This window comes from Tachyglossus aculeatus, chromosome X1, assembly GCF_015852505.1.
Source record: "Tachyglossus aculeatus isolate mTacAcu1 chromosome X1, mTacAcu1.pri, whole genome shotgun sequence".
NCBI classification, from domain to species: domain Eukaryota; kingdom Metazoa; phylum Chordata; class Mammalia; order Monotremata; family Tachyglossidae; genus Tachyglossus; species Tachyglossus aculeatus.
Window position 1 is genome coordinate 97,024,394 of NC_052101.1, and position 25,734 is coordinate 97,050,127.

At 43.2% G+C, this 25,734-nt stretch overlaps 1 protein-coding gene and 1 non-coding gene across 7 annotated transcripts in view; one reads left to right on the forward strand and one right to left on the reverse strand.

The window, feature by feature from the left end:
- Nucleotides 1-615: 615 nt before the first annotated feature.
- On the reverse strand, nt 616-754 carry LOC119920605. The gene has a single exon (XR_005448335.1). It is a non-coding gene; the product is annotated as a small nucleolar RNA SNORA7 (small nucleolar RNA).
- Nucleotides 755-10,052: 9,298 nt separating this feature from the next.
- Nucleotides 10,053-25,734, forward strand: part of SRGAP3 (SLIT-ROBO Rho GTPase activating protein 3) — a 319,900-nt gene continuing 304,218 nt past the window's right edge. For all 6 annotated transcript variants that reach the window (XM_038771992.1, XM_038771993.1, XM_038771994.1 and 3 more), the window contains exon 1: nt 10,053-10,458. In XM_038771992.1, coding sequence (XP_038627920.1) covers nt 10,392-10,458 — 67 coding nt within the window. In that variant the 5' untranslated portion in view covers nt 10,053-10,391. The remainder of the gene's footprint in view (nt 10,459-25,734) is intronic.

Consider the following 25,734-nt stretch of genomic DNA (forward strand, 5'->3'; position numbering starts at 1 on the left):
TGCTGTGCAAAGAGCATTGTGCTGAGTGCTTGGGAGAGCAGAAGGCCATAGAATTGGTAGATATCAGGACCCACTGAAAGGCTGAGATTTTTATTTTAAATTTCTATTGTTATGTCCCATAGCCCAAGAGCTCAAAAATAAACAACTCTTCCCCTTGGGCTGGCTCTTTCCAACTGCCAGGGAATATTCCCCCCCCACACCCCCCGCCCAACCTTTTTAATGTAAGAGGAACTACTAGAGTCACAAAACCCCTTCTCCAGACACTCTCTCCCTCCAAGGAGTTTTGGCAGAGGTGTGTGTGTTTGGTGTGTGTGTTGGTGGGGGGATATACTTACATCCCTTTGGCCATGGGACCACAAAAGCAGGAGGGGGAAATCACAGCCTCACAGTCTTGTCTTATGCTGTCGAGTCATTTCTGACCCATAGCAACCCCACGGACACATCTCTCCCAGAACGCCCCACTCTCCATCTGCCATTATTCTGGTAGTGTATCCATAGAGTTTTCTTAGTAAAAATATGGAAGTGGTTTACCATTGCCTTCTTCCACACAGTAAACTTGAGTCTCCACCCTTGACTCTCTCCCATGCTGCTGCTGCCCAGCATGGGTGAGTTTTGACTTGTAGCAGATTGCCTTCCACTCACTATCCACTGCCCAAGCTAGGAATGGAATGGGTATGCCTCTGCTTGACTCTCCCTCCCATAGTCGAGACTGGTAGAGTTACTGGAAACTCTCCAGGTGAGACCCTGAGCGGAGAGCCACACAGTACTTAGGTAAATATTCTTCTACTTCACTCTCTCCCCTATCCATACACTATTTTAATGTCCTGCTGTAGACTAAGCTTCATGGGGTCAGAGACTGTGTCAACCAATTCAGTTGAATTGTATGCTCCTAAGTGCTTTAGTAATAATAATAATTGTGGGATTTAAGTGCTTACTATGTGCTAAGCACTGTACTAAGTGTTGGGGTAGATACAACATAATCATGCCGGACACAGTCCCTGTCCCACATAGGGCTCAGTCTTAATATCCATTTTACAGATGAGGTAACAGGCACAGATAAGTTAAGTGACTTGCCCAAGATCACACAGCATTAAAGTGGCAGAGCTGGGGATTAGAACCCAGGTCCTTCTGACTCCCAGGCCCATGTTCTATCCACTAGGCCACGCTAGTGCAGTGCACACAGTAAAGTGCTCAATAAATACCATTGATTGATATCAATCAATGACTTCTAGACTGTGAGCCCACCTTCTAGACTGTGAGCCCACTGTTGGGTAGAGACCGTCTCTATATGTTGCCAACTTGTACTTCTCAAGCGCTTAGTACAGTGCTCTGCACACAGTAAGTGCTCAATAAATACGATTGAATGAATGAATGAATATCAACCACCCCCTATCTCTGCTGTCAGACACAGACCTTTTTTATCATCTCTAAGGAAAGACGTTTTAGCATGACTGTTTTTCTCTTTAGAGAGCTTGCGCTCAATAAACTGACTGAGATGGCTATATTCCAAGGGATTTTGGAACCATATCTGTCTTAATCATCATTCATTGCTATTATAGCAGGAAGTATAATAGGACCTGATTCCTACACAATAATCTAGATGGTAAAATACTTGCATTGCAAAAATAAGATCAGGGAGCTGGTCTGTTCTGAATTATTTTTCTACCTAACCAGAGCCCATAAGTGATCCTAACTTGAAAAAAGGATGTTAATTTTTTAACAAAGGCACTTTCAAAAAGAGATTTTTATCTAAATAACATTTTAATTAAATTCAGCCTTTTGACCTGACACTGATTTGGTTGTCCTTCACGTTCTTTGCTATATTGAAACTAAAACTGAGAAATATAAAAATGTCATCCAAATGCTTTCATAGGCAGAAACATATGCACATTCCCCAAAGCCCCGAATGCTGAATTGGGTGCAGCTGCAATAGTTATTGGAGGTTTGCTAAGCACTCAGTACAAGTCGGATCTCTGACAGTTTGTCATCTGGGAGCAGTGACCTGAACTCCATTGTCTCTGAGTGAGAGAGCCCTGAGTGGGTGGTGGGGTGGGGAGAGAGAAGGGGAAGGGAGAGAGAGAGTCTTGAGTGGGTGGGGGGCCTGGGGGGAGAAGAGGGGGAAGAGGAGGAGAGAGATGACTTTCCCTGGTCTGGAGGAAAATCGATGAGAAGAGCTCTGAAATTAACTTTCCAAAAACACAGCAGAAAGCTGAAATAGTAGTAATAGTGGTAGAAATAGTATTTTTTAAGTGCTCACTGTATGAAAAGCCCTGAACTAAGCACTGGAAAAAAGTACATGGGCAGGAATTAAATATGATCCCTGACCCTCCAGAATAAGGAGAAGCAGCATGGCCTAATAGAAAAAGCACAGGCCAGGGAGTTAGAGGATCTGGGTTCTAATTCTGGCTCCACCACTTGTCTGATGTGTGACACTGGCAAGTCACTTCACTTCTCTGTGCCTCAGTTATCTCATCTGCAAAATGGTGATTGACTGTAAGCCCCATGTGGGACAGGGACTGTGTCCAACCCGATTAATTTGGATCAACCCCAGCATTTATTACAGTGCCTGCTTAATGAGCTTACAGTCTTGAGGGGGAGACAGACATTAATATAAATAAATAAGTATAATATGTAATTTAAATATATGTGCCCAATTCTCCTCTTATACCACTTGGGGGTGCAGTAACATGGCAGGGAATGTGTCTGTTTATTGTTGTATTGTACTCTCCCAAGCGCTTAGTACAGTGCTCTGCACACGGTAAGTGCTCAATAAATACAATTGAATGAATAACATATTCCCAGAACTGTGGCACCTATCTCCGAACTCCTCCTCCAGCTGTTTGCTTGGGTACAAGCCGAATTGCTTGGTTGCTGTCCAAAGCCAGGTCCAGCACTGTGCCTTTGCCAGTCTGTGCCCAAACACCTAAACAGGGATACTATGGCCTTGGCTTTGTGTCTCATAGGTCTGCATAAGCGCATCGGGGTTGTGGGAAGGGATCTTGTCTACCATCTCGGTTGCATAGTACTCTCTCCCAAATGCTTAATACAGTGCTCTGCACACTTTAAGCGTTCAGTAAATCCCCCTGCAGAGAAATACTTAGGGAGCTCATAAATACCTCAGGTAGAGGGAACAGCATAAGCAAGAGAGAGGAGTAGGAAGGGTCGAGAGCGAGGTACAGTTGGAAGGTAAGCTTGGAAGGAGCAAAGAGTGGGAGCTGGAGAGCAGCTGATATTTGAGATGGGCAACGCTGGTGAAGAGCCTTGAAGCTAGGGGTGGTAAGGCATTTCTGCTTGATGTTGGGGCTCCTGACACTACCCATGTGGATAGCAGCAGTGATGAAGAGCAGTGAGGGTGCAGATAATAATAATGATGGCATTTGTTAAGCACTTACTATGTGCAAAGCACTGTTCTAAGCACCGGGGGGGATAAAGGGTGATCAGGTTGTCCCATCTGGGGAGTCACAGTCTTAATCCCCATTTTACAGATGAGGTAACTGAGGCTCAGAGAAGTTAAGTGACTTGCCTAAGGTCACACAGCAGACATGTGGAGGAGCCGGGATTAGAACCCATAACCTCTGACTACCAAGCCCGTGCTCTTTCCACAGGGCCACGCTACTTCTCACACTGCTGATAGTGAAAGTAGTCGGAAACAGGGGCATGGGAAAAGTCAGATTAAAATTCTGATGAGTATGGGGCAGTAAAAGCCCAGAGGGCATGATCAAACCAAATTCTCTCCCTAGAGCACATGCACACCCTTCCCTCCTCCACACTGCCCAAGTGTGTTAGCCAGTGAGCAGCATTTGTGGCTGAGGTGAGAGGAAGGAGGGATGCCATTGGAACAGCCAGAGAAGGACTCTGTGGGCTGGGGGCAGTTGCCCCTTCTTGAAAAACAAACAAAAAAACCCAAAGGAAATGATGTGAAAGTAACCAGCTTTTAATATGACAAAAATTATTTTTGACTTTAAATATGATTGAAATCTGAACTAGCAGAAACATCACAAAGGCATTACTAATAGGCCATCTGCTACTTCGGCAACCTGATTCTGCTGTAATTTCACTTAAAAAAATGGTAATTGTTAAGCACTTACCATGTGCCAGCCACTGTAATAAATGTTGGGGTTGATACAAGTTAATCAGGTTGGACCCGATCCATATCCCACACGTCCCACTCTGCCACTTGTCTGCTGTATGACCTTGGGCTAGTCACTTCACTTCTCTGTGTCTCATTTACCTCATCTGTAGAAAAAGGATTAAGATTGTGAGCCTTTTTGTGGGAGAGGGACTGTAACCAACCTGATTAGCTTGTATCCACTCTAGAGCTTAGTATAGTGCCTGGCACATAGTAAGCACTTAACACTTGTGGGCAGGGAACACATCTACCAATTCTGTTATACTGTACTCTCCCAAGCACTTAGTACAGTGCTCTGCATACAGTAAGTGCTTAATAAATATGATTGATTGATTAACTAATACCATTAAATAAATTAAAGCAGTTCTGGGCTTGGGGAGGGCCTTAGGCTAGATTGGGCCAGTCTCCCCCTCTAGATTGTAAACTCCTTGAGGGCAGGGATTGCATCTACAAACTCTACCAAACATTCATTACAGTGCTCTGCACTGGGTAAGCTCTCAATAAATATTATTAATTGGTTGATTACTGTAGCTTCCAATTAGATTTTTGGTGGAGTTTTAAATTTGGCCCAGAAAAATATTGTTTTAGGCTGAAATGAAATTATTTTGGTTGCTACTTCTAAGAGTATAATCATACTTTCAAAATAGGAAAGGAAATCAGGACAGGGGAGTCTAAAGTATTCTTTTCCAATTTCCTCCTCCTTTTAAATTTTTTCCAATCATTTTACATGCCCACGTCTCCTTCAAATACTCATTTTTTAACATTGAATTGCTCTCAATTAAAGGTGAATGCTCTGCTAAAACAACTCATAACTATTAAAGTTGAAAACTATATTGACTGGACAAAGGCAATACATGCAGTTTTTAGTTAAAATTATGCACTCAAGAGAATATTAGAATATTTTACAAGATTTGTAAATTTGCGCATCAGGCAGAAACTCCTCACCCTGGGCTTCAAGGCCGTCCATCACCTCACGCCCTCCTACCTCACCTCCCTTCTCTCCTTCTATAGCCCAGCCCGCACCCTCCGCTCCTCTGCTGCTAATCTCCTCACCGTACCTCATTCTCGCCTGTCCCGCCATCGACCCCCGGCCCACGTCATCCCCCAGGCCTGGAATGCCCTCCCTCTGCCCATCCGCCAAGATAGCTCTCTTCCTCCCTTCAAGGCCCTACTGAGAGCTCACCTCCTCCAGGAGGCCTTCCCAGACTGAGCCCCTTCCCTCCTCTCCCCCTCGTCCCCCTCTCCATCCCCCCATCTTACCTCCTTCCCTTCCCCACAGCACCTGTATATATGTATATATGTTTGTACATATTTATTACTCTATTTATTTATTTATTTTACTTGTACATATCTATTCTATTTATTTTATTTTGTTAGTATGTTTGGTTTTGTTCTCTGTCTCCCCCTTTTAGACTGTGAGCCCACTGTTGGGTAGGGACTGTCTCTATATGTTGCCAATTTGTACTTCCCAAGTGCTTAGTACAGTGCTCTGCACACAGTAAGTGCTCAATAAATACGATTGATGATGATCATCAATCATCAATCGTATTTATTGAGCGCTTACTGTGTGCAGAGCACTGTACTAAGCACTTGGGAAGTATAAATTGGCAACATATAGAGGCAGTCCCTACCCAACAGTGGGCTCACAGTCTAAAAGACTGTGATGATGATGATTTGTAATGAGGTATTTTCATTAATCAATAAACAAATGATATTTACTCAAAGTTTTCAATGTGCCACTTGCCTCAACTACTGGGAGTCAGAGGACCTGAGTTCTTAATCCCAACTCTTCCACTTGTCTCTTGTGTGACCTTGGATAAGTCACTTAACTTCTCTGTGCCTCAGTTACCTTATCTGTAAAATGGGGATTAAGACTGTGAATATCATGTGTGACATGAACTGTGTCCAACCTGATTAGCTTGTATCTACCCCAGAGCTTAGTACAATGCCTGGCACAGTAAGATCTTAACAACAAATCCCACCTGCCCCCCCCAATCCCAAAATTACGTGCACATTTTTGTGATGTGTTTTGAATTGTGAACTAATAATTCAATAAAATATGCAGGGAACCTTATGAGTACAGAAATATTATTAACTCAATTTTTTTTAACCAGCCCATTCTCCTTAACAACATACAGACTGTAAACTCGTTATGGGCAGGGAATGGTTCTGATAATTCTGTTGTATTGTACTCTCCCAAGCGCTTAGTACAGTGCTCAGTACATAGTAAGTGCTTGATAAATACCACTGACTGACTGATTCAGAGGTAGCAAAATGAATAGAATCAGCAGTTTGTTCTGCTGTCTGTTTAAAAACAAAACAAAAAACCTCTAGGTGGTAAGTGACTGAAAGTTATCCAGAAAACCCCCAGAAGTCGGAAATTAAAAGTGGAGTACAGTCAATGTTGACTTTTGAAAGGTAAGGCTAGAGGAGTAATACTAACAGTAGTATTTCTTTTACTATTACAGTTGGACATCCTCCTCCATACAATAACTCTTTTATATACTTGAAAGATATTTTTGGTCTCCTCCTGACCCTCAGTTCTCTAGACTAAACAATCTCAATTGCTTCAGCTTTTCCTTGTCAATTAAGTCATTAATCAAGGGTATGTATTGAGCATTTACCATATGCAGAGCACCATACTAAGTAATAATAATAATAATGATGGTATTTGTTGAACGCTTACTATGTGCCAAGCACTGAGAGTTACAATAGAGTAAGTAGACTTGATCCCTGCCTTCAAGGAATTTATAGATCTCCTTCTCCATGCTATAATTATTTTGTGACTGTCCTCTGACCTCTCTCCAAATTCTTCAGTCACTCACAAGGTGTAAGAATACTTAAGTGAAGGTCCGACCCGTTTATGCATATCATTTACATGATATACTATTTTTAAATATATATGTGCACTTATAGCTGTCCTTCAAAATCCAAGATGATGTTACTGATGGTGAGATTTTATTCATGTGTGTGCGTGTGCTTGAATGACTGCCACCCAATTCCATATTGGGTACTTGTAAAGATTAAGCTCCTTCTTTCTTCTGCTCTCACAATTTATAAACACTTTTTTTTTTTTGTCTGCCTGCCTCTCCCATTACATCATAAGAGCCTTCAGACCTGGGAATGTATGTCCTGCTTCTGCTGTACTTATCCAAGTGCTTTGTACAATACTCCAATCTACTGATTGTACTTATTGAATACCTACTGTGTTTAAAGTAGTGTTCTTTGTGTCACACTCAGGTGCTCCATAAATACCACTGATTGATTGATCCTTGGCCATGCTAATGTGTTTACCACTTACCACACCTGTTGCTGTTTTTGAATTTTGGTCCCCTAATTTTCTCAGAACTTGTGAGAACAACTTGTGAGTGATTGCCTCTCTTCAGGTGAATCTGCCTATTATCATTTCCCAATAGTCCACTGACATTCCGCACTGTTTCATCATGTCTTTAAACTATTTCTTCTGTTTTCTTTGCTTGCACGTGCCACCCCTTTTAATTAGTCATTTTGCAGCTGCTTGACTCTTCTCCTAATCCTTTCTTGTTCTACCCAAAGAAGCTGGGGTGGGATGAGCTTTGCCTCAGTGCTGTTGAACCCACTGTGAGCCCATCCATTCATCGTTTGTGACCCTGCCTTGCCATTTGATGTTGAGTTTGGTTTACAGGTGATGGTAATGAAACTACTTGAGAAGCTAGATGTGCTTCCTAAGATAGATCCAAATCGCAAAGAAGATTGGGTATTATGACAGTTTTGTGAACTACTATTTGATGACGTAATATTGCTATACTGTCAGTTTCCCAAAGGACATCCTGTTCTTGATTAAGTTTCTACTTTGTCACCTATAGGTGCATTGTTGGATAGTACATTGTTTTAAAGAGCATAATTTTCTGAGAGCATTCATCCCTGTATTGTTGATGAAAGCAATTGGTTGTGTGTATGGTGGTATGTTTCCTGGATGCAGGTTGGTACACAATTTTCAGGCTTATTGTAAGTCCATGACACAATGCTGATTTTGCAAAGCAGTTTACAGCTGTGTGACTTGTGTATGTGCCTCCAGAGTAGTCTTTATTTTATAAAATGTGGTACTTTGTGGTACAAAAGTGTGGTACTTGACAAAGCCCTGGTCTGTTGATCAGGTCTAATGCTTTTGGAAGATCCACAAAGACAGTATAGATTGTTTTGATGGGAGGAATTATATGAGCTCTGGGAGGAATCATGTCTCCTAACTCTGTGGTACTTTCTGAAGTGATTAGTACACTGCTCTGCATAATGTAAGTGCTCAATACATACTATTGCTTGAGTATACGGTTTTGATATTGCTCCTTGCATTTCTCCAGTATCTGTTATGCTGTGAAGATCACGCTTGCTGTGCTGTGTTTTCATTTGCACCCACATTGTGCATAAGGGAGAGGTGGCATGGTTAATATTCTTCAATAGACTGTCTTGAAGTTTTTTTTTAATGGCTTTATTAAGTGCTAATTATGTGCTGTACTAAGCTCTGGGGTAAATAGAAGATCATCAGGTTGGACACAGTTCCACATAGGGCTCACAGTCTTAATCCCCATTTTACAAATGAGGTAACTGAGGTACAGAGAAGTAAAATGACTCGCCCAAGGTCACACAGCAGGCAACTGGTGGAGCTGGGATGAGAACCCAGGTCCTCTGACTCTTAGGCCTAGGCCCTTTCCACTAGGCCTCACTGCAGTGTTCCATATGCAGGAGGTAGTAAATACTGGCAATCTGGACAGTGAGAGGATTACTTGAGATGATGTGAAAAAGGTTCAGCTTGGATGGGACCAGGCCTGACCTAGGCAAGACAGAACATTTTGGCCATACAAAGTCTATCTAGTCAGTTAGGCTTTTGGAGACCAGATTGGGAGAATGAAGCACAGTGATCTGTACACAAAATATGCCATGTAAACAAATCACTTGTCCACCAGATAAGCCTAAAGAAAATCAGGCAATGAGTTTAAAAGAAATTTGAATTTACCTTATTTCATCTTTTTCTTAAATTTTCATGGGGCTCTGTTTTGATGGGGAATTATAGGTTAATCTGCTGCAGGGAGATGTTTCTGTTCATTTAGCCTAGTGACATAGGAGGTAGATGGTTGCCTTTAGAAAGGGCTAGGAGAGTGGTGAAACTGATGAATTGTGGTAGGGACCATGCAAATCTGTTGGTCAGGTGAAAGTGGTGATGGGCTCACAGATGTTTTCAATCTGACAGTAAGGTTTTGATGAACCCCTCTAAATTGTAAACTCATTGTGGGCAGGGAACGTGTTTATCAACACAGTTGTACTCGCCCAAGTGCTTAGTGAGTGTTCAGTAAAATAGCCTGACTGATGAACACATTTTAAGGACATTGGACAAAGTGGGGAAAAGAGAGTCGAGACAAAACAGGAACTGAGCTGCGTTTTTGTAGAAACCAGGTACCTAATTCACTCACTCTATAATTTTCCCTTTTGTGAGGTTTTTCTTCTCCCTTTCTGTTGCAGTGAGTTATGGTGTCCTGTAGGCTCCAATGTCAGTGGTTCTAAAATTTCGGAGGTGGAGTCTGGAGAGTGACGTGAAGGCAGCTCGTCCACCCTGCAGTGAAAGCTCCGTCTCCAGCCCTGGCTCAGTGGAGCCAATGCCTTTCAGGAGGAAAAGTTCAATTGATCGCTTCTGGCTCTGATCTGCTCCAAAAATTAGACCTTCGAAGGGAGTGAGGATGCGAAATGAAAGCCTTTTTGGCAACCTGATCTTTCTTTGGAACAAATCCGAAGAGGTTGCTTTTCCGCTTTGGGGCTGACGGCACGCTTTAAAGGAGGAGCCTCTGGGTGTGTGTTTATGTGTGTCTACGTGTGTGTGTGAGAGAGAGTGCGAAAGAAAGAGTGTGTATTGTAATTGTGTGTGCGTGTGCGCGCCCGCGTGGTTTGAGTGAGTGTGTGCGTGCATGTAAGTACTTTCTCTTCTCCCTCCCCCCCAAAAAAAAGGAAAAAAAAGGGGGTGAAAAAGAACAGCTGGGCTAGGTGGCTGTATTCTCTCTCTCTCTAAAGCAAAGCTGACCGAAGCCTGCTATTGTTGCTGCCCGGGTTTGCAAATGAAGGGAATTGTCTCTGCAAACGGAGAGGGTTTTTTTCTCTTTGTAGCCAAGTGAAAGAGATTAGCCCGAAAACCTGTGAAATTGACGGGCCTCGGACATTTTCCCGGCATTGAGAGGATCGGGAAGATAAAGGGAAGGGAGTCAAAACATATCCCGAGTTCTTTTTGACCTGTCAAAAGATGTCATCGCAAACTAAGTTCAAGAAAGACAAAGAGATCATAGCCGAGTATGAAACACAAGTAAAAGGTGAGTGAATACTGCACCTTCGGACATCACCTCCTCTCGTCCTAGGGCCCCGTCTCTTTATGTCTCTCTTTCTCCTTTTCCCTCTCCACTGTCAAATGTTTTATGTCAGTAATTTATCGTGACTGTTAAAGGTGACCAGCAACGATGGCAGAAGCCTAGGCTGTCTTTAGCTGCAGAGAGGCAAGAGGTCTGGTATGTGGATTGTAGGATGGGTGGCAAAAGCTGCATAGTAAAAGCTGCATTGCAGTTGTGAGAGGGTTATATGGTTGGCTTTAGGAGTGTCGGTGTTAGTAAGATGACTACTTCATCATCTTGATCGTAACATGTCATTTTGATAAATATGCTGGCCCCTTGAAATGGCAAAGCCCCTTGTCGTCTGGGTATTTACATAGGGCCGTTTTGACCTCTAATTCTCTTTTCTGCGTGCATGTGCATGTATATGTGCACGTAGAAATGCCAGCACATCCGTAGATAACTCTGGAATCAATTTCTCTCAAATGCTTCTTTTGCATAGATTAGCAGTTTATGTAGCCTATTGATCCAGACTAATGTAGGCATTTAGAGAGAAAAAGAGAGGTATAAAGGTATCAAGGCATAAATATTACCATCCAGCCATCTGCCTAGGAGCAAGGTGTATGCCATAACATTCAACAGAAACAAGTAAATATAGAGTTAAGGCCAAGAAGGGTTGTGTGTGTTTGAAGCCTTTCTCCTGAGGCAGGGGTTTTGGATGAGATGACCTCTGGAGCTTCCTTGGAGTCCAATATGTCCATGCTGAATGCATGTTCTCATTCCCCCCCACCCCTCTCCAACTGAAGCATGGAAGCACATATAGTTTCCCCCAACAGATTAGGGCTCTATGTGTTTCAGAAAGTGGACATTTGAGATCATTCACTCAATTATTTAGGAAAAAAAGCCCACATCAATCAGGAAAAAGCGGAGTACTTTCTTGAATAATCTGAATCGACGTAATTCCCTGTTTTTGTCCAGAACCCACCGACCTGCTTCTACTTTGATCTTTGCTTAGAACAGAACTGAGCCTGTTTTTTCAAGCTTAGTTTGGTATATTCGATATATTCTTTCTGTTTGGTTTTACAAGAGTAATCATTCCGTGTGGGGTTAAGGCCCAATACAGAGTGTTTAGAGAAGAAACAATTATTTGGTTATTTTGGGACCAGTATAGTGTGTGGTATCAGTACCTGTTTCTGACAGCCATTGATCTGGGAATTTTCGGAAGGCTTCCTAAAGTTAAGGTTTCCTGGAAACAGGTTTCAATGTACACAGTTGCCTCATGGATTTAGCATGCATGGGGATTTTGGAAGGATACTGATGATCAGTTTGATAGCTTTGCTCCTGAAAACATGCTAACAATCATTTTTCTTTGTTTTGCACAAGTAATTTGTGCTTTTAAAGGGAATTACAGGAAAGGGGCAGATTCCTAGTTTCTAGGGTGGTGCAGATAATGGGAGCCCCAGATATGATGATCCTGGAGAAGTTTTATAGAAAAGCTCCGGATCTCTCAGCTTCTACTAATCTAAATCACTTTATGGTATGCCATCTATTATGCTGGGGCTCAGGCCTGAAACTCCCATTTTTCAGTTGGTCTGTCTTTTTTTTAAATTATTTTGACAGATGTCATCCCATTTTTACCCAAGTCTTAATTTGAAAGATTGAATTACTAAACATCACTCTTGAGGTTCAAGGTCCTCATGTTTAATCCTTTTGTTGAAGGGTTGCTATGTTATCACAACATTTGAATCCATTCAATTAACAGTAAAGAATTTATTATTACTTTAGTTTAAGATAAAAGGTAAATAATTAGCCAGGTGTAACATAATGATTTCAGGGTGGAATGTGTTCAAATGTGTCTACTATAATTCTGACTTTTCAACCTGAAACCTCCAATTCAGTCTTTCTTGGAGTCTGTTTCTCTAATTCTGGGTTAGATGCCCCTCCTCATTTAATCCAAAGCAGTCAGTAGCATATGCGCCTGAATTCTTCTGAACATTTCACTTCATAGAGGCTTTTGTGCTTTCACTGAAGTTCATCTTAGTAAAATATTTGAATACATGTTTGGTTTATATGTCCAATTGGATCATACCATTGCCAAAGAGATTGAAAAACTGCTAGCAGAAGATGGGAATTTTGGGGTGGGGACTCTTAATGATTGTCCACCATTGTTTACTACTTTTTTATTTTCATTTTACTTGTTTTGTAGTTGGCTTTGAAGAAGGGTACACCAATCACAACAAAAAATACTTGATGCCAATTACCTTTCTCCTTGTGTATAATTTAGCCAAATTGATGTTATTGCACCCTGTAGTTAGGCAAATGGAATACTCCCTTAGTTGTCCTGTTGCTTAAGGAAGGGAGATTTTGTGTGTGTGTGTGTGTGTGTGTGTGTGATAACGTTGAATTGTATTCAACTTTCTGGAACTATTTACATGTTAAAAGGAAATGTTTTGAAATGGGTTTCATTTTGATCCTTGTCAAACATATGTTGCCTATCTCTGTCTTTTTCCAAAACCCAAATCAATCAATGGTATGTGAGAATACATTAGAGTAGACTTCTAGACTGTGAGCCCACTGTTGGGTAGGGACCGTCTCTATATGTTGCCAGCTTGTACTTCCCAAGCAATTAGTACAGTGCTCTGCACACAATAAGCGCTCAATAAATACGATTGATTGAGTAGGCAGTCAAGACCCCTGCCCACAAGGAACTCACAGATTAGAGGGGGAGACCAACATTAAAATAGATTACAGATGGATTTGGGGGTGGGGTAAAGTTTCATTTCAATAAAATAGAAATATTGAAATGCAGTGACTGGTGTTTTTGTAAGCTGCGTATTCCAGGCATCACAGTGCAAATACATAGTGATTTAGGGGAGAAGGAGTTACTTAGGGCAGGTTGGAGGGGTCTGATTATGAATACTGGAAATGAAGTAGGAGAAAAATGAGAAAAAGCGAGATAGTCTTTCAAACTGGAGACATCTATTACATTCTAAATGACGCTTCTGGAAAAGCGGGAAAATCTGAATTCTTCAGGAAATTTTGAAGCTGATTGATGTAAGCCCCGGAAAGCCATACTAAAGGAATAGTCTGACCTGGGTAATAGGAATTGTGAGCCCAATTCTTATTCCAAAGGGAACAGGTGGGTGTTAGAATAGAAAGTCTCTTTGCCCTTCCCCTGCTAGCCTCACTGTACCCACACCTAATACAGAACTGTGCCAAGCTGTAGCAGGGGAGCATGGTCCTTGGTGTAGGATAGTCTTCTAATAATAGTAATAATTATGGTATTTGTTAAGCGCTTAGTATGTGCCAAGCAGTGTTTTAAGCACTGGGGTAGATACAAGGTAACCAAGTTGTCCCATGTGGGGCTCACAGTCTTAATCCCCATTTTGCAGATGAGGTAACTGAGGCACAGAGAAGTTAAGTGGCTTGCCCAGACAAGTGGCAAAGCTGGGATTATAGCTCACATCCTCGGACTCCCAAGCCCTTGCTCTTTCCACTAAGCCATGCTGCTTCTAAGAGTGGAAAGGTTCCAGAGAGAGGCAGAAAGTGTTAGAGTGCCAGTGAAAGCAGAACAGAGCGATGAGAGATGTTCACTTGAAAAGAGCTTATCTTCAGTGCATGTCTACTAATTTATACCCATTCTCAGCACACTTGTATATCTGTTCAATTATTTACTCTTACCCTGTAAATATTTTTATGTCCGTCTCCCCTGTTAGAGTGTAAGCTCCCTGTGGGCAAGGGATGCGTTACTTCTCTGTTTTGTGCATTGCTCTCGAATATTGTGATTTTCAGTGACAGGATTGCTGCTTGGCCCATGCACCCAAAGGGTGTGGAACCTGGGAGAGGGGTGGGTGTAGGGCCAGTGAGCCCTGTAGTCAGTTTTCTGCAGTGCTTCACTGTAGGCAACACCACCATATGCTCACAAGCCCAAAACCTTGGCATTATATTGTACACTCATTCATTCAGTTGTATTTATTGAGCACTTACCATGTGCAGAGCACTGTACTAAGTGCGTACCCAAACACTTAGTACAGTGCTTTGCTCACAGTAAGCATTCAATAGATTAGATTGGAGAAGCAGCATGGCTCAGTGGAAGGAGCCCGGGCTTGGGAGTCAGAGGTCATGGGTTCTAGTTCCGGCTCTGCCACTTGTCTGCTGTGTGATCTTGGGCAAGTCCCTTCACTTCTCTGAGCCTCTGTTACCTCATCTGTAAAATGGGGATTAAGACTGTGAGCCCCATGTGGGACAACCTGATTACCTTGTATCCCCCCAGTGCTTAGAACAGTGCTTGGCACATAGTGCTTAACAAATGCCATTATTATTATTATTGAATGAATTATCCTTGACTCATCTCTCTCATTCCCACATATTCAATGTCATCAAATAGTCGCTTTGACTTTCACAACCTCGCTAAAATCTATCTTCTCCATCCAAACTGCTGCTATGCTGATCCAAGCAGTTACCCTATCCTGTCTTGACTACTGTATCTGCCTTCTCACTGATCTTCCTGCCTCCTGTTTCTCCCGTCTCTAGTCCATGGGTAGGGACCGTCTCTATATGTTGCTGACTTGTACTTCCCAAGCACTTAGTAAAGTGCTCTGCACACAGTAAGCACTCAATAAATATGATTGAATGAATACTTCACTCTGCTAGCTGGATCATTTTATTTTTAAATATTCACTTCATTTCCCCATTCCTCAAAAACTTCCCATGATTGCCCATCCACCTCTGCATCAAAGAGAAATTCCTTATCATTTGGCTCTAAAGCATCCAACCAGCTCATCCCCTCCTATCTTACCGTGCTGAATTATTAGTATAACCCAACCTGCACACTTACTCTTCAAATGTCAGCCCACTCACCATACCTCAAACTTGTGTATCCTGCCACCAACCTCTTGCCCACATCCCTCCTCTGGTCTGGAACTCCCTCCCCCTTCATATATGACAGAGCCCAACTCTCCCCACCTTCAAAATCTTATTTAAAGCTCATCTCCTCTAAGAGGCCTTCCCAGACTACATTTTCCTTACCCTTTAAGCACTTGATAGTCGCCCCACAGCACTTGTGTCCATAGCCGTCATTTATTTCAATGTCTATCTCCTTCTGTAGACCACAAGTTCCTTGTGGGAAGGGAATATATCTACCAAGTCTGTATTGTACTCTCCCAAGCACTTAGTACAGTTTTCTGCACACAGTAAACACTCAATATATACCATTGGGTTTTTTTTTCCCCTGTTCCCCTCTTCCCATTCATGAAATGAACCTTTTCTATTATTTTTTTAATTTGCTAAAAATTGTATGCACAGGGACATCACTTGTGTTAGCTACTCTGTGGGGTCAAAAATGTGGTTACTAGGAGTGGCCAGTTCACTTGTATTTTGTATGAGCTTGACTGATCACCCTGCTTCCAGCCTCTTTTCTCCCTTCCTGTGTTAGGCCCCCTGCCACCCTACCTTCAGATCTTATTCCTACTGCTGCCCTGATCATCTTTCTGAAATGTCATTCAGTGCTTATTGTTCCACTTCTCAAAAACCTGTATATATCTGTAATTTATATTAATGTTTGTCTCCCCCTCTAGACTGTGAGCTTGTTGTGGGCAGGAATACATCTGTTTTGTACTCTCCCAAGCACTTAGTGCAGTGTCTTGCACACGGTAAGTGCTCAGTAAGTACGATTGAATGAAAACCTCCAATGGCTGTGCAGTGCCCTGCACATCCAATAAAAACTCTTTTCTGTTGGCTTCCAGCTGCTTCTTCACCCTCTCTTGACCCCATCTCACCTTCTAGTTATCGCCCCATATCCCTCCTACCATTCCTTTCCAAACTCCTTGAACGAGTTGTCTACGCGCGCTGCCTCGAATTCCTCAACACCAACTCTCTCCTCGACCCCCTCCAGTCTGGCTTCCGTCCCCTACATTCCATGGAAACTGCCCTCTCAAAGGTCACCAATGACCTCCTGCTTGCCAAATCCAACGGCTCATACTCTATCCTCATCCTCCTCAACCTCTTAGCTGCCTTTGACACTGTGGACCACCCCCTTCTCCTCAACTCGCTATCCAACCTTGGCTTCACAGACTCCGTCCTCTCTGGTCGTTCATTCTCAGTCTCTTTTGCAGGCTCCTCCTCCCCCTCCCATCCCCTTACTGTGGGGGTTCCCCAAGGTTCAGTGCTTGGTCCCCTTCTGTTCTCCATCTACACTCACTCCCTTGGTGACCTCATTCGCTCCCACGGCTTCAACTATCACCTCTACGCTGATGACACCCAGATCTACATCTCTGCCCCTGCTCTCTCCCCCTCTCTCCAGGCTCACATCTCCATCTGGATGTCTGCCCGCCACCTAAAACTCAACATGTCCAAGACTGAACTCCTTGTCTTCCCTCCCAAACCCTGCCCTCTCCCTGACTTTCCCATCACTGTTGACGGCACTACCATCCTTCCCGTCTCACAAGCCTGCAACCTTGGTGTCATCCTCAACTCTGCTCTCTCATTCACCCCTCACATCCAAGCCGTCACCAAAACCTGCCGGTCTCAGCACTCCAACATTGCCAAGATCCGCCCTTTCCTCTCCATCCAAACCGCTACCCTGCTCGTTCAAGCTCTCATCCTATCCCGTCTGGACTACTGTATCAGCCTTGTCTCTGATCTCCCATCCTCATGTCTCTCCCCACTTCAATCCATACTTCATGCTGCTGCCCGGATTGTCTTTGTCCAGAAACGCTCTGGGCATGTTACTCCCCTCCTCAAAAATCTCCAGTGGCTACCAATCAATCTGCGCATCAGGCAGAAACTCCTCACCCTGGGCTTCAAGGCTCTCCATCACCTCGCCCCCTCCTACCTCACCTCCCTTCTCTCCTTCTACAGCCCACCCCCCACCCTTTGCTCCTCTGCCGCTAATCTCCTCACCGTGCCTTGTTCTCACCTGTCCCACCATCGACCCCCGGCCCACGTCATCCCCCGGGCCTGGAATGCCCTCCCTCTGCCCATCCGCCAAGCTAGCTCTCTTCCTCCCTTCAGGGCCCTACTGAGAGCTCACCTCCTCCAGGAGGCCTTCCCAGATTGAGCCCCTTCCTTCCTCTCCCCCTCGTCCCCCTCTCCATGCCCCTCATCTTACCTCCTTCCCTTCCCCACAGCACTTGTATATATGTATATGTGTTTGTACATATTTATTACTCTATTTTACTTGTACATATCTATTCTATTTATTTTATTTTGTTAGTATGTTTGGTTTTGTTCTCTGTCTCCCCCTTTTAGACTGTGAGCCCACTGTTGGGTAGGGACTGTCTCTATATGTTGCCAACTTGTACTTCCCAAGCGCTTAGTACAATGCTGTGCACACAGTAAGCGCTCAATAAATACGATTGATGATGATGAGGAGGAGCCCATGAAAGAGATTGAGCAGGCAGGGAGATGGGAATAGAACCAGGAGAGGACATTGTCAATGAAGCCGAGTTTGGATAATGTTTCCAGAAGAAGGGAATGATCGACAGTGTGGAAAGCAGCTGAGAGGTTGAGGAGGATTGGAATGGAGTAGAGGCCTCAACTGTGAGCTCGTTGTGGGCAGGGAATGCCACTGTTTATTGTTGTACTTTTCCAACTGCTTAGTACAGTGCTCTGCATAGGTAAGTGCTTAATAAATATGATTTGACTTTTAAACAGCACCAAAGATTGGAATACATAAAGAAAAACAGGAGGGTGCTGTGGCTAGAAGGGCAGAGTTTTGGGCTTTTAACAGCTCAGAGTCCAACAATCACAACTGCCGTCACACTGACCACAACAGCTGTGGTCTTCCCAGTGCTTTATAATAATAATGGTATTTAAGCACTTACTATGTGCCAAGCACTATTCTAAGTGCTGGAATGTGTTGTAGAAGCCACAGCTGCCCCTACTTGTCTCCTTCCTGCTGTGTTGGAACAAGGCATGTTGGGCTTGATTGACCTGGGTTCTAATCCCGGCTAAGCCACTTGTCTGCTTTGTGACCTTGGTCAAGTCACTTCACTCCTCTGTGCCTCACCTACCTCATCTGTAAAATGGGGATTAAGACTGTGAGCCCCACATCGGGCAGGGACTGCGTCCAACCTGATAACCTTGTATCTACCCCAGCACTTAGAACAGTGCTAGGCACATAAAAAGCACTTAACAAATATTATTATTAATATTATTATGGGTGAGAGTATTGGTCTCGTATATGACAGCTTGCAAATTTGAGTCTCACTAGAGCCTGATTAGTTATTTCAAGCACTTGGAACAGTGCTCTGCAAACTGCAAGTGCTCAATAAATATAATTGATTGGGATGACAGTCCCAAGAGGACATAGAGTGGGGATGGCATGGGTTATTGGAGAGGCAGCTCTTCCCTCCAGCAGGTTGGAAAGCTGGGGGTCTGTGCTGCTGCCTGTCTGTCCTTCCTGCCTAGTATTTTTTTTTCCCCCTCTCATTCCCACCCTCTCTCCTCACTGCCCCCCCCCCCCCCATTTACACACAGCATTTTCAGTCCTTACATGCCTCTTAGATGTGAGAATGGAGAACCAATGAACAGATTCCAGAAAAGATAGGATACACCCAAACGAAGAGCCGTGTTGAATGTATTGAGGCAGTGTGGAAATACATGATTGATTTGAGGGAACTGATAATCAATTGTAAACCTTTTTTGGTGTGTGCGGAACCAGGAAGCCTGTTCAGTGTGCTTTTCATGTGCTCTCCTCCTTACACCCCTCCCCTTGGCTACCACTGGATGGTTTTGTTTCCACGTAGATGTCTGTCCAGTAATTAAATAATTCAGTACCAAATGGAGAACAAACCCTTTTCTTAGGCAGGAAACTCATTTCACCCTATGCTCAGTGGAGTGAATCTATGCAACTCTGATGAAGATGCTTCAGTTTTCTGCCCCAGTTTCTCCACCTGCAGTTACCCTATTTGCACCTTTAAAGATTAGATCTGGCAGTGAATACCACTTGTCACTTAAATGGGAGGTGGCTCACAAGCCTCCTGTTTGCTCTTCTTCACTTGTTATGAGGCTCATGCACAGATGCTTTATTATTTATTTTTTTGTTGCAGCTCCAGCTCTTTTGGCTGTAGTAGTGACAGTAGAGAAGCAGCATGGCCTAGTGAATAGCACAGGCCTGAGAGTCAGAAGGATCTGGGTTCTAATCCTAGCTCTGCCACTTGTCTTTTGTGTGATCTTGGGCAAGTCAGTTAGCTTCTCTGTGCCTGTTACCTCATCTGTAAATTGAGGATTAAGATTATGAACCCCATGTGGGACAGGGGCTGTGTTCAACCTGATTAGCTTGTATCTACCCCAGAGCTTAGTACAATGTCTGGCACATAGTAAGCGTTTAGCAAATATCAAATACCACAATTGAGTGACACTGTCTGCTTGCCAGTCTGGTTAGTGAATTTTTTTTTTTTTTTTGGATATGTGGCCTTTGGCCACATTGGTTTTTTTTGTTTGAGGCTCTTTGGTTCATGAGGCTAAGCCTTCTCTGACTTAAACATGTACAGTAGTGTTAAAATTCAGAGAAATAGTATAACTCTGGATATATCAACTTGCAGTTGTATCTTAGCTTGTAATAAGGTATTTGTGAATCAATGTTGTATTTCTGTATTGTGGAAATGCAGAATCAATCAATGGTATTCATTGAGCACTTACTGTATGCAGAGCACTGTACCGAGTGCTTGGGAGAATACAGTACAACAGACATGTTCCTTGTCCACAAGGAGCTTACAGCTTAGAATGGTCTAGTGGAAAGAGAAGGGGAGATAGGGGGTTTTCAATCCAGCTTGGCTCCTTTTTTATTTTGAGTATGGTATTTGTTAAGCACTTACTATGTGTCAGGCACTGTACTAGGTGTTGGGATAGATTAAAGCTAATCAGGTTGCACACAGTTCATGTCCTCACTCCTCAAGAACTTCCAATGGTCAAACAGAAACTCTTTACCAACTGCTTTAAAGCAATCAGTTTGCCTCCTCTTACCTCACCTCACTGACTTCCTATTACAACCCAGCCTGCACGTTTTGCTCCTGTAACTCCAACCTACTCACTGTACCTTGATCTTATTTCACTGCTGATCCCTTGACCCTGTCCTGCCTCTGACCTGGAACTCCCTGCCCTTTCTCCCCGCTTTCAAAATCTTATTAAAAGCACATCCCTTTCAAGAGGCCTTCCCAACTTAGCCCTCATTTTCCCTACTCCCTCTCCCTTCTGCATCACCTATGCACTTAGATCTGTACCAAGCACTTGATAGGCACTTCATCCTTAGCCCCACAGCACTTAATGTACATATGTGTCCCCCTCCAGAATGTAAGTTCCTTGTGGGCAGTGAACAATTAATCTATCAATCATTTATTGAGTATTTACTGTGTGCAGAGCACTGTACTAAGTGCTTGGGAGAGTACACTATAACAGAACTGGTAGATATGTTCCCTGTCCACAACAGGCTTACAGTCTATAGGGAGCTTACAGTCTAGTGTATCAACTCTGTTCAATCAGCAGTATTGAGCGCTTACTGTGTACAGAGCACTGTACTGAACACTTGGGAGGGTGTCATATAACAGAGTTGGTAGGCATGATGCTTTCCACACTTCCAGGGGCTTAGTACAGTCCTCTGCACACAACATTCAATAAATACCATTAGTACACTGGTGTTCATACAGTAAGCACTTAAATAGTTGCATGATATGGGGCAACAAGGAGAGTCTTTTTTCCATCATTCAGTGGTATTTTGTGGTGGTCATCTCTGCCAACTGTATTGTACTCTCCCAAGCATTTTGTATAGTGCTCTACCCACAGTAAGCATTCATATACCATTGATTGTATTGTTGAGTGCTTAATGTGTGTGGAGGACTGTAAGTGCTTGGGAAAGTGCAATATAGTTGGTAGACACAATCCCTGCCCACAAATAATTCACAGTCTAGTTGGGGAGAGACATTAAAATAAATTACAGATATGAGAAGGAACAGCATATAAGGATGTATATGGGAAGCAGCTTGGCCTAGTGGAAAGAATATATCCCAGAACCCATCTGGGGTGTGTTGGTCATCTTATTTTTTAGAGAAGCAGCGTGGCTCAGTGGAAAGAGCCCGGGCTTTGGAGTCAGAGGTCATGGGTTCAAGTTCCAACTCCGCCAATTGTCAGCTGTGTGACTTTGGGCAAGTCACTTAACTTCTCTGTGCCTCAGTTACCTCATCTGTAAAATGGGGATTGACTGTGAGCCCCCGTGGGACAACCTGATTACCTTGTAACCTCCCCAGTGCTTAGAACAGTGCTTTGCCCATAGTAAGTGCTTAATAAATGCCATTATTATTATTAACATAGGTCTGGGAGTCAAAGGACCTGGATTTTAATCCCAACTCAGCCACTTGTCTGCTGTTTGACCCCCTTAGTCAAGTCACTTCACTGTGCCTGTTACCTTATCTGTGAAATGGTGATTAAATCCTCCGACTTAAACTGTGAGTTCTATGTGGGACAGGGACTGTATCCAGTGTGATTATCTTGTATCTACCCCAACACTTTGTACAGTGCCTGGCATATAGCACTTAACAAGTACCATTTTTTTTAAAAAAAAACATATTTAAGTGCTGTGAGGGTGGAGCCAAGTGCATATGCGACCCAGAAGGGAGGAAGAGGGAGAGAGTGGAGGTCTGTCATATATGAAGGGGGAGGGCCTTCTAGGCAGGAGAGGGAATGGAAGTGAGGGGTCCTGAGCCTGTCATTTCAGTTCCATTGGATGATCTGCTTCAGTGTATTTTTTTCCAAAAATAATTTACACACTTGTTGCTCTCAGCATTTACCAATGACTACTGCTTAATAGCATGAATTGGAATCTTAGAAAATGCTGTGAGTTGGGTCCTATTGTGTTAAATCTCTGGGTTTGTGAACAATATGGGCTAAGGGGTTTCCCAAATGTTGATGGGAGTTTGCCATCAGGAACAGTGGATGAGCCTCCATCCTCAGCATTTCCAACTGGGGACCTGTGTGAATGAAAGGGATTGATTATAGTGCTAGAGGCTTGCACAGAGCTACTCAAACCTGCTTATTCCTGTCAGTCATGTTCCGGCCAGAGCACAGAGTGCAACAAGAGAGTAAGCAGGCAGGGATGAAGCAAGTTGCTAAGTGCACATGAAGGCTTTTTAAATGCAGGTTCCATCTGTGGCCAGAGGGCCGCACCGTGACCCACAAGGCAGTTTCCTTGGTAGCCACTGTGGTCGTTGCTACTGCCATTGGCCAGCTGTTTTCAGGATTCCTACTGAGTTTGTCCACCTTGTGGAACACCCTGCTCTGCCCACAGTAAGTGCTCAATAAATTCCATTGATTGATTTTTGGAGGGGAAGGGTCATCCTAGGTTCCTCATCCATCATTGATGGCATAGCCTTAGCAGGCAGAGCTGGTGATAGATCCCAGACCTCCTGATTCCCGGAGCAGTGTGTGGCTTTTTTCAGTCAATCAGTCGTATTTATTGAGTGCTTACGATGTGCAGAGCACTGTTTTAAGCACTTGGGAGAGTATAATACAACAGAATTAGCAGATACATTCCCTGCCCATAAAGAATTTATACTCTAGATGGGGAGACAGACATTTTCTCTTTTTTGTTTTTGTTTTCCTATCAGACCACCACCATGGTGCTTTTCCCAGACAGAAAATTAAGGTGTTTTTTTTCCCTTCAGAAAGGATGGGTCCCTAAGTCATTACATGTGATTACCTTCACCAGGAAAGAAAAAATGAAAATCTGGTTGTCTGAGTACATGCCAATCTTTAATCAAATAGTTAATTTCAGAGCTGAGTTGAGATTGGGAGCCAGAAATGATGGTTGTATAATGCAGTGGCCTTTCCCCATCTCTACTTTTGGTCTCCTAATCTGCAGACCAGACACAATAACTGGGCTGGAAGGAACAGGCCCAGCGAAGGGAAGAATGGCAATTTAATTATAATTTGATGTAATTTGTTAAAGGAAAATCATTCAAAACAAAAGCATAGCAGCCTAATCCTGCTTTTAAGAGAAGCCTAAATTCTTTCCTGGTATTTGAGATCTCTGTGGTGAAAGATACTGGTTAGATTTTTGAAGTTGGTGAACAGTAGCATTTTTGCTCATCATGGTATAGCATTATCAGCCCCAGTTTGTGTATTAAATAGGCCAGCCTATATCAAATATAACACCAGTACCAATAAGTAGGTCCCCTTTATAAATAGTACAAACAACCTTCTCTGAGAACTGTCTGACAGAGAATTATTCTAGAAGCTTCAATGGATGGTGCTCATTAAATATAAAGAATCAATTACTGGTATTTAATGAGGACTAACTGTGCAGAGCACAGTACTAAGCGCTTGGGAAGGTGCAATACAACAGAGTTGGTAGACCTGTTCTGTGCCAATAGGGAGGTTAAATAAGCTCAGGGCCAACACCTGGAGGCAGGGGATGAAACTGGGTCTCAAAGACCACAGACTAAGGTTAGTAAGAATAAAGATTGCAAATAGAACTCCCAGAAATGGTGCTGTGTTTCTTCCTGTCTTCAAAGTACCCTGGCAAGGTTGCATTAAAGTGTGGGATGAGATGGTGAAAAGTCAGACAGCGTACACATTTTGGCATTTATCTTCAAAGCTGATATAAAGTAGCTTGTTCTGAGAATGTGTTCACACATGCCCAGAACAAACCTGCTTTATATTTAATATTTGCTATATTAGGGGTTAGTAGCGTATAGAGTGTTATGGGGTCCAATATGCTGCAGGCAGATAACTTCTACTCTTTATACAGAAACACTTCTGTAAAAGGTGGTAAGGGTTTCATTACGACTTTCTGCACAGAGGAAGCACTCAGTAAATACCCTTGATTGATTTCAAGGTGGGAGGTAAGTAGTATGCCCCCTTTTTCCATATGCTAATTCGATTGTATTGTACTCTCCCAAGGGCTTAGTACAGTGCTCTGCATATAGTAAGTGCTCAATAAGTACCATTGATTGAATACTTACTGTGTGTAGAGCACTGTACTAAGTGGTTGGGGGAAAATACAATAGAGTTGATAGACTAGAAATGATCATTGGCCACAAGGAGTTTACAGTCTACTAGGAGATGATTTATCCAGATTGTACAAAATTTCATCTTTTTTTTTATTTGTGGCTTAGCCCAGCTATGCAGATAAGTACAAAAACTCAATTTTTACCCAACTTGCTAAACTGTCACGTCAGTATTTACCATGGCTTCCAGGTTGTAGAAAATAGCAGTATCTTAAAGAAATATAGAGTTCAGGCTGTGGGTTTATTTTTTTGATCGTGAATACTCTTACTTGTCGCCACCCTGCTTTCTTATAAACTTTGAGCCAGTACTAATTTGCATGGCTGGCAGAGCCCATTGCCAGCCTCTCTGTTCTGGGCTGCCACTTTGCCTGGATTTCTTTGTCTTTCAAAGCCCCTGTTGCACCCAGAACCCCCAACTACTCCTCCCCTCCCAGAACCCTCCAACTATGAGTCTGGTAGCTTGGTTTTAGCAGCCAGCAAACAAGTGCTTGAGTTAGCTGTCAAGACCCTCTCCAAGATTTCCCAGAGGCCAGAATAGAGACATTACAAAGTAATCACTAACAAACAGTGAGCTTTGTCTTTGCTTCAGCAATGTCAAGAGATGCAGTACAGTAGGTCCTGGCATCTACAATTTGGAAGAAAGGAAAAGGGAGCATTTTATCCAGACACATGATTTTAATAGGCCAGTGTTCCACAGAGAAAGATTGGCATTTCTCATGACTGTTACACATGATTTAAATAGGGCAAGTGAAATTAGGTTAGATGACAGGGAGGCATTCCTAAGTGGAACTTCCCTGATTCCTCCTGGAATTTGGGGAGGTTGAATTTAGAGAAGTGGCCCCATTCTCACAAGGCAGGGGAAGATCTCTATGGATCTTTTAGACCTAGTTGCTGAGTTGCCCGTTTCAGGGACTCCAACAATTACCATCTGAAAGGAGGGATAGGAGGAGGTCAGGGCGAATCATTCTTTTAGCAGCGATTAGGAGATGAATGGGACACTTTTAGGTGAAGGAATATGTGGCAGACACTGGGGGATAAACACTGTGCTGTTTGGAAAAAGTGGGTTAGTTTAAGTTTTTATTCTTTAACTTTTTTCATGTATTGTGGCTAATCTGCTTCCCCCCACCCCCCCTACATTTCCCGAGCTCAGCAGGAGTAGAAGAGTATTTCCATATAAAAAGCCAGTTCATTGTCAACTGGAAGGCTAGAGAAAGGGAAGGTTTCCCCAAAGCTGGCACCTGCTTATAATGCAGGCTTGTTTAGA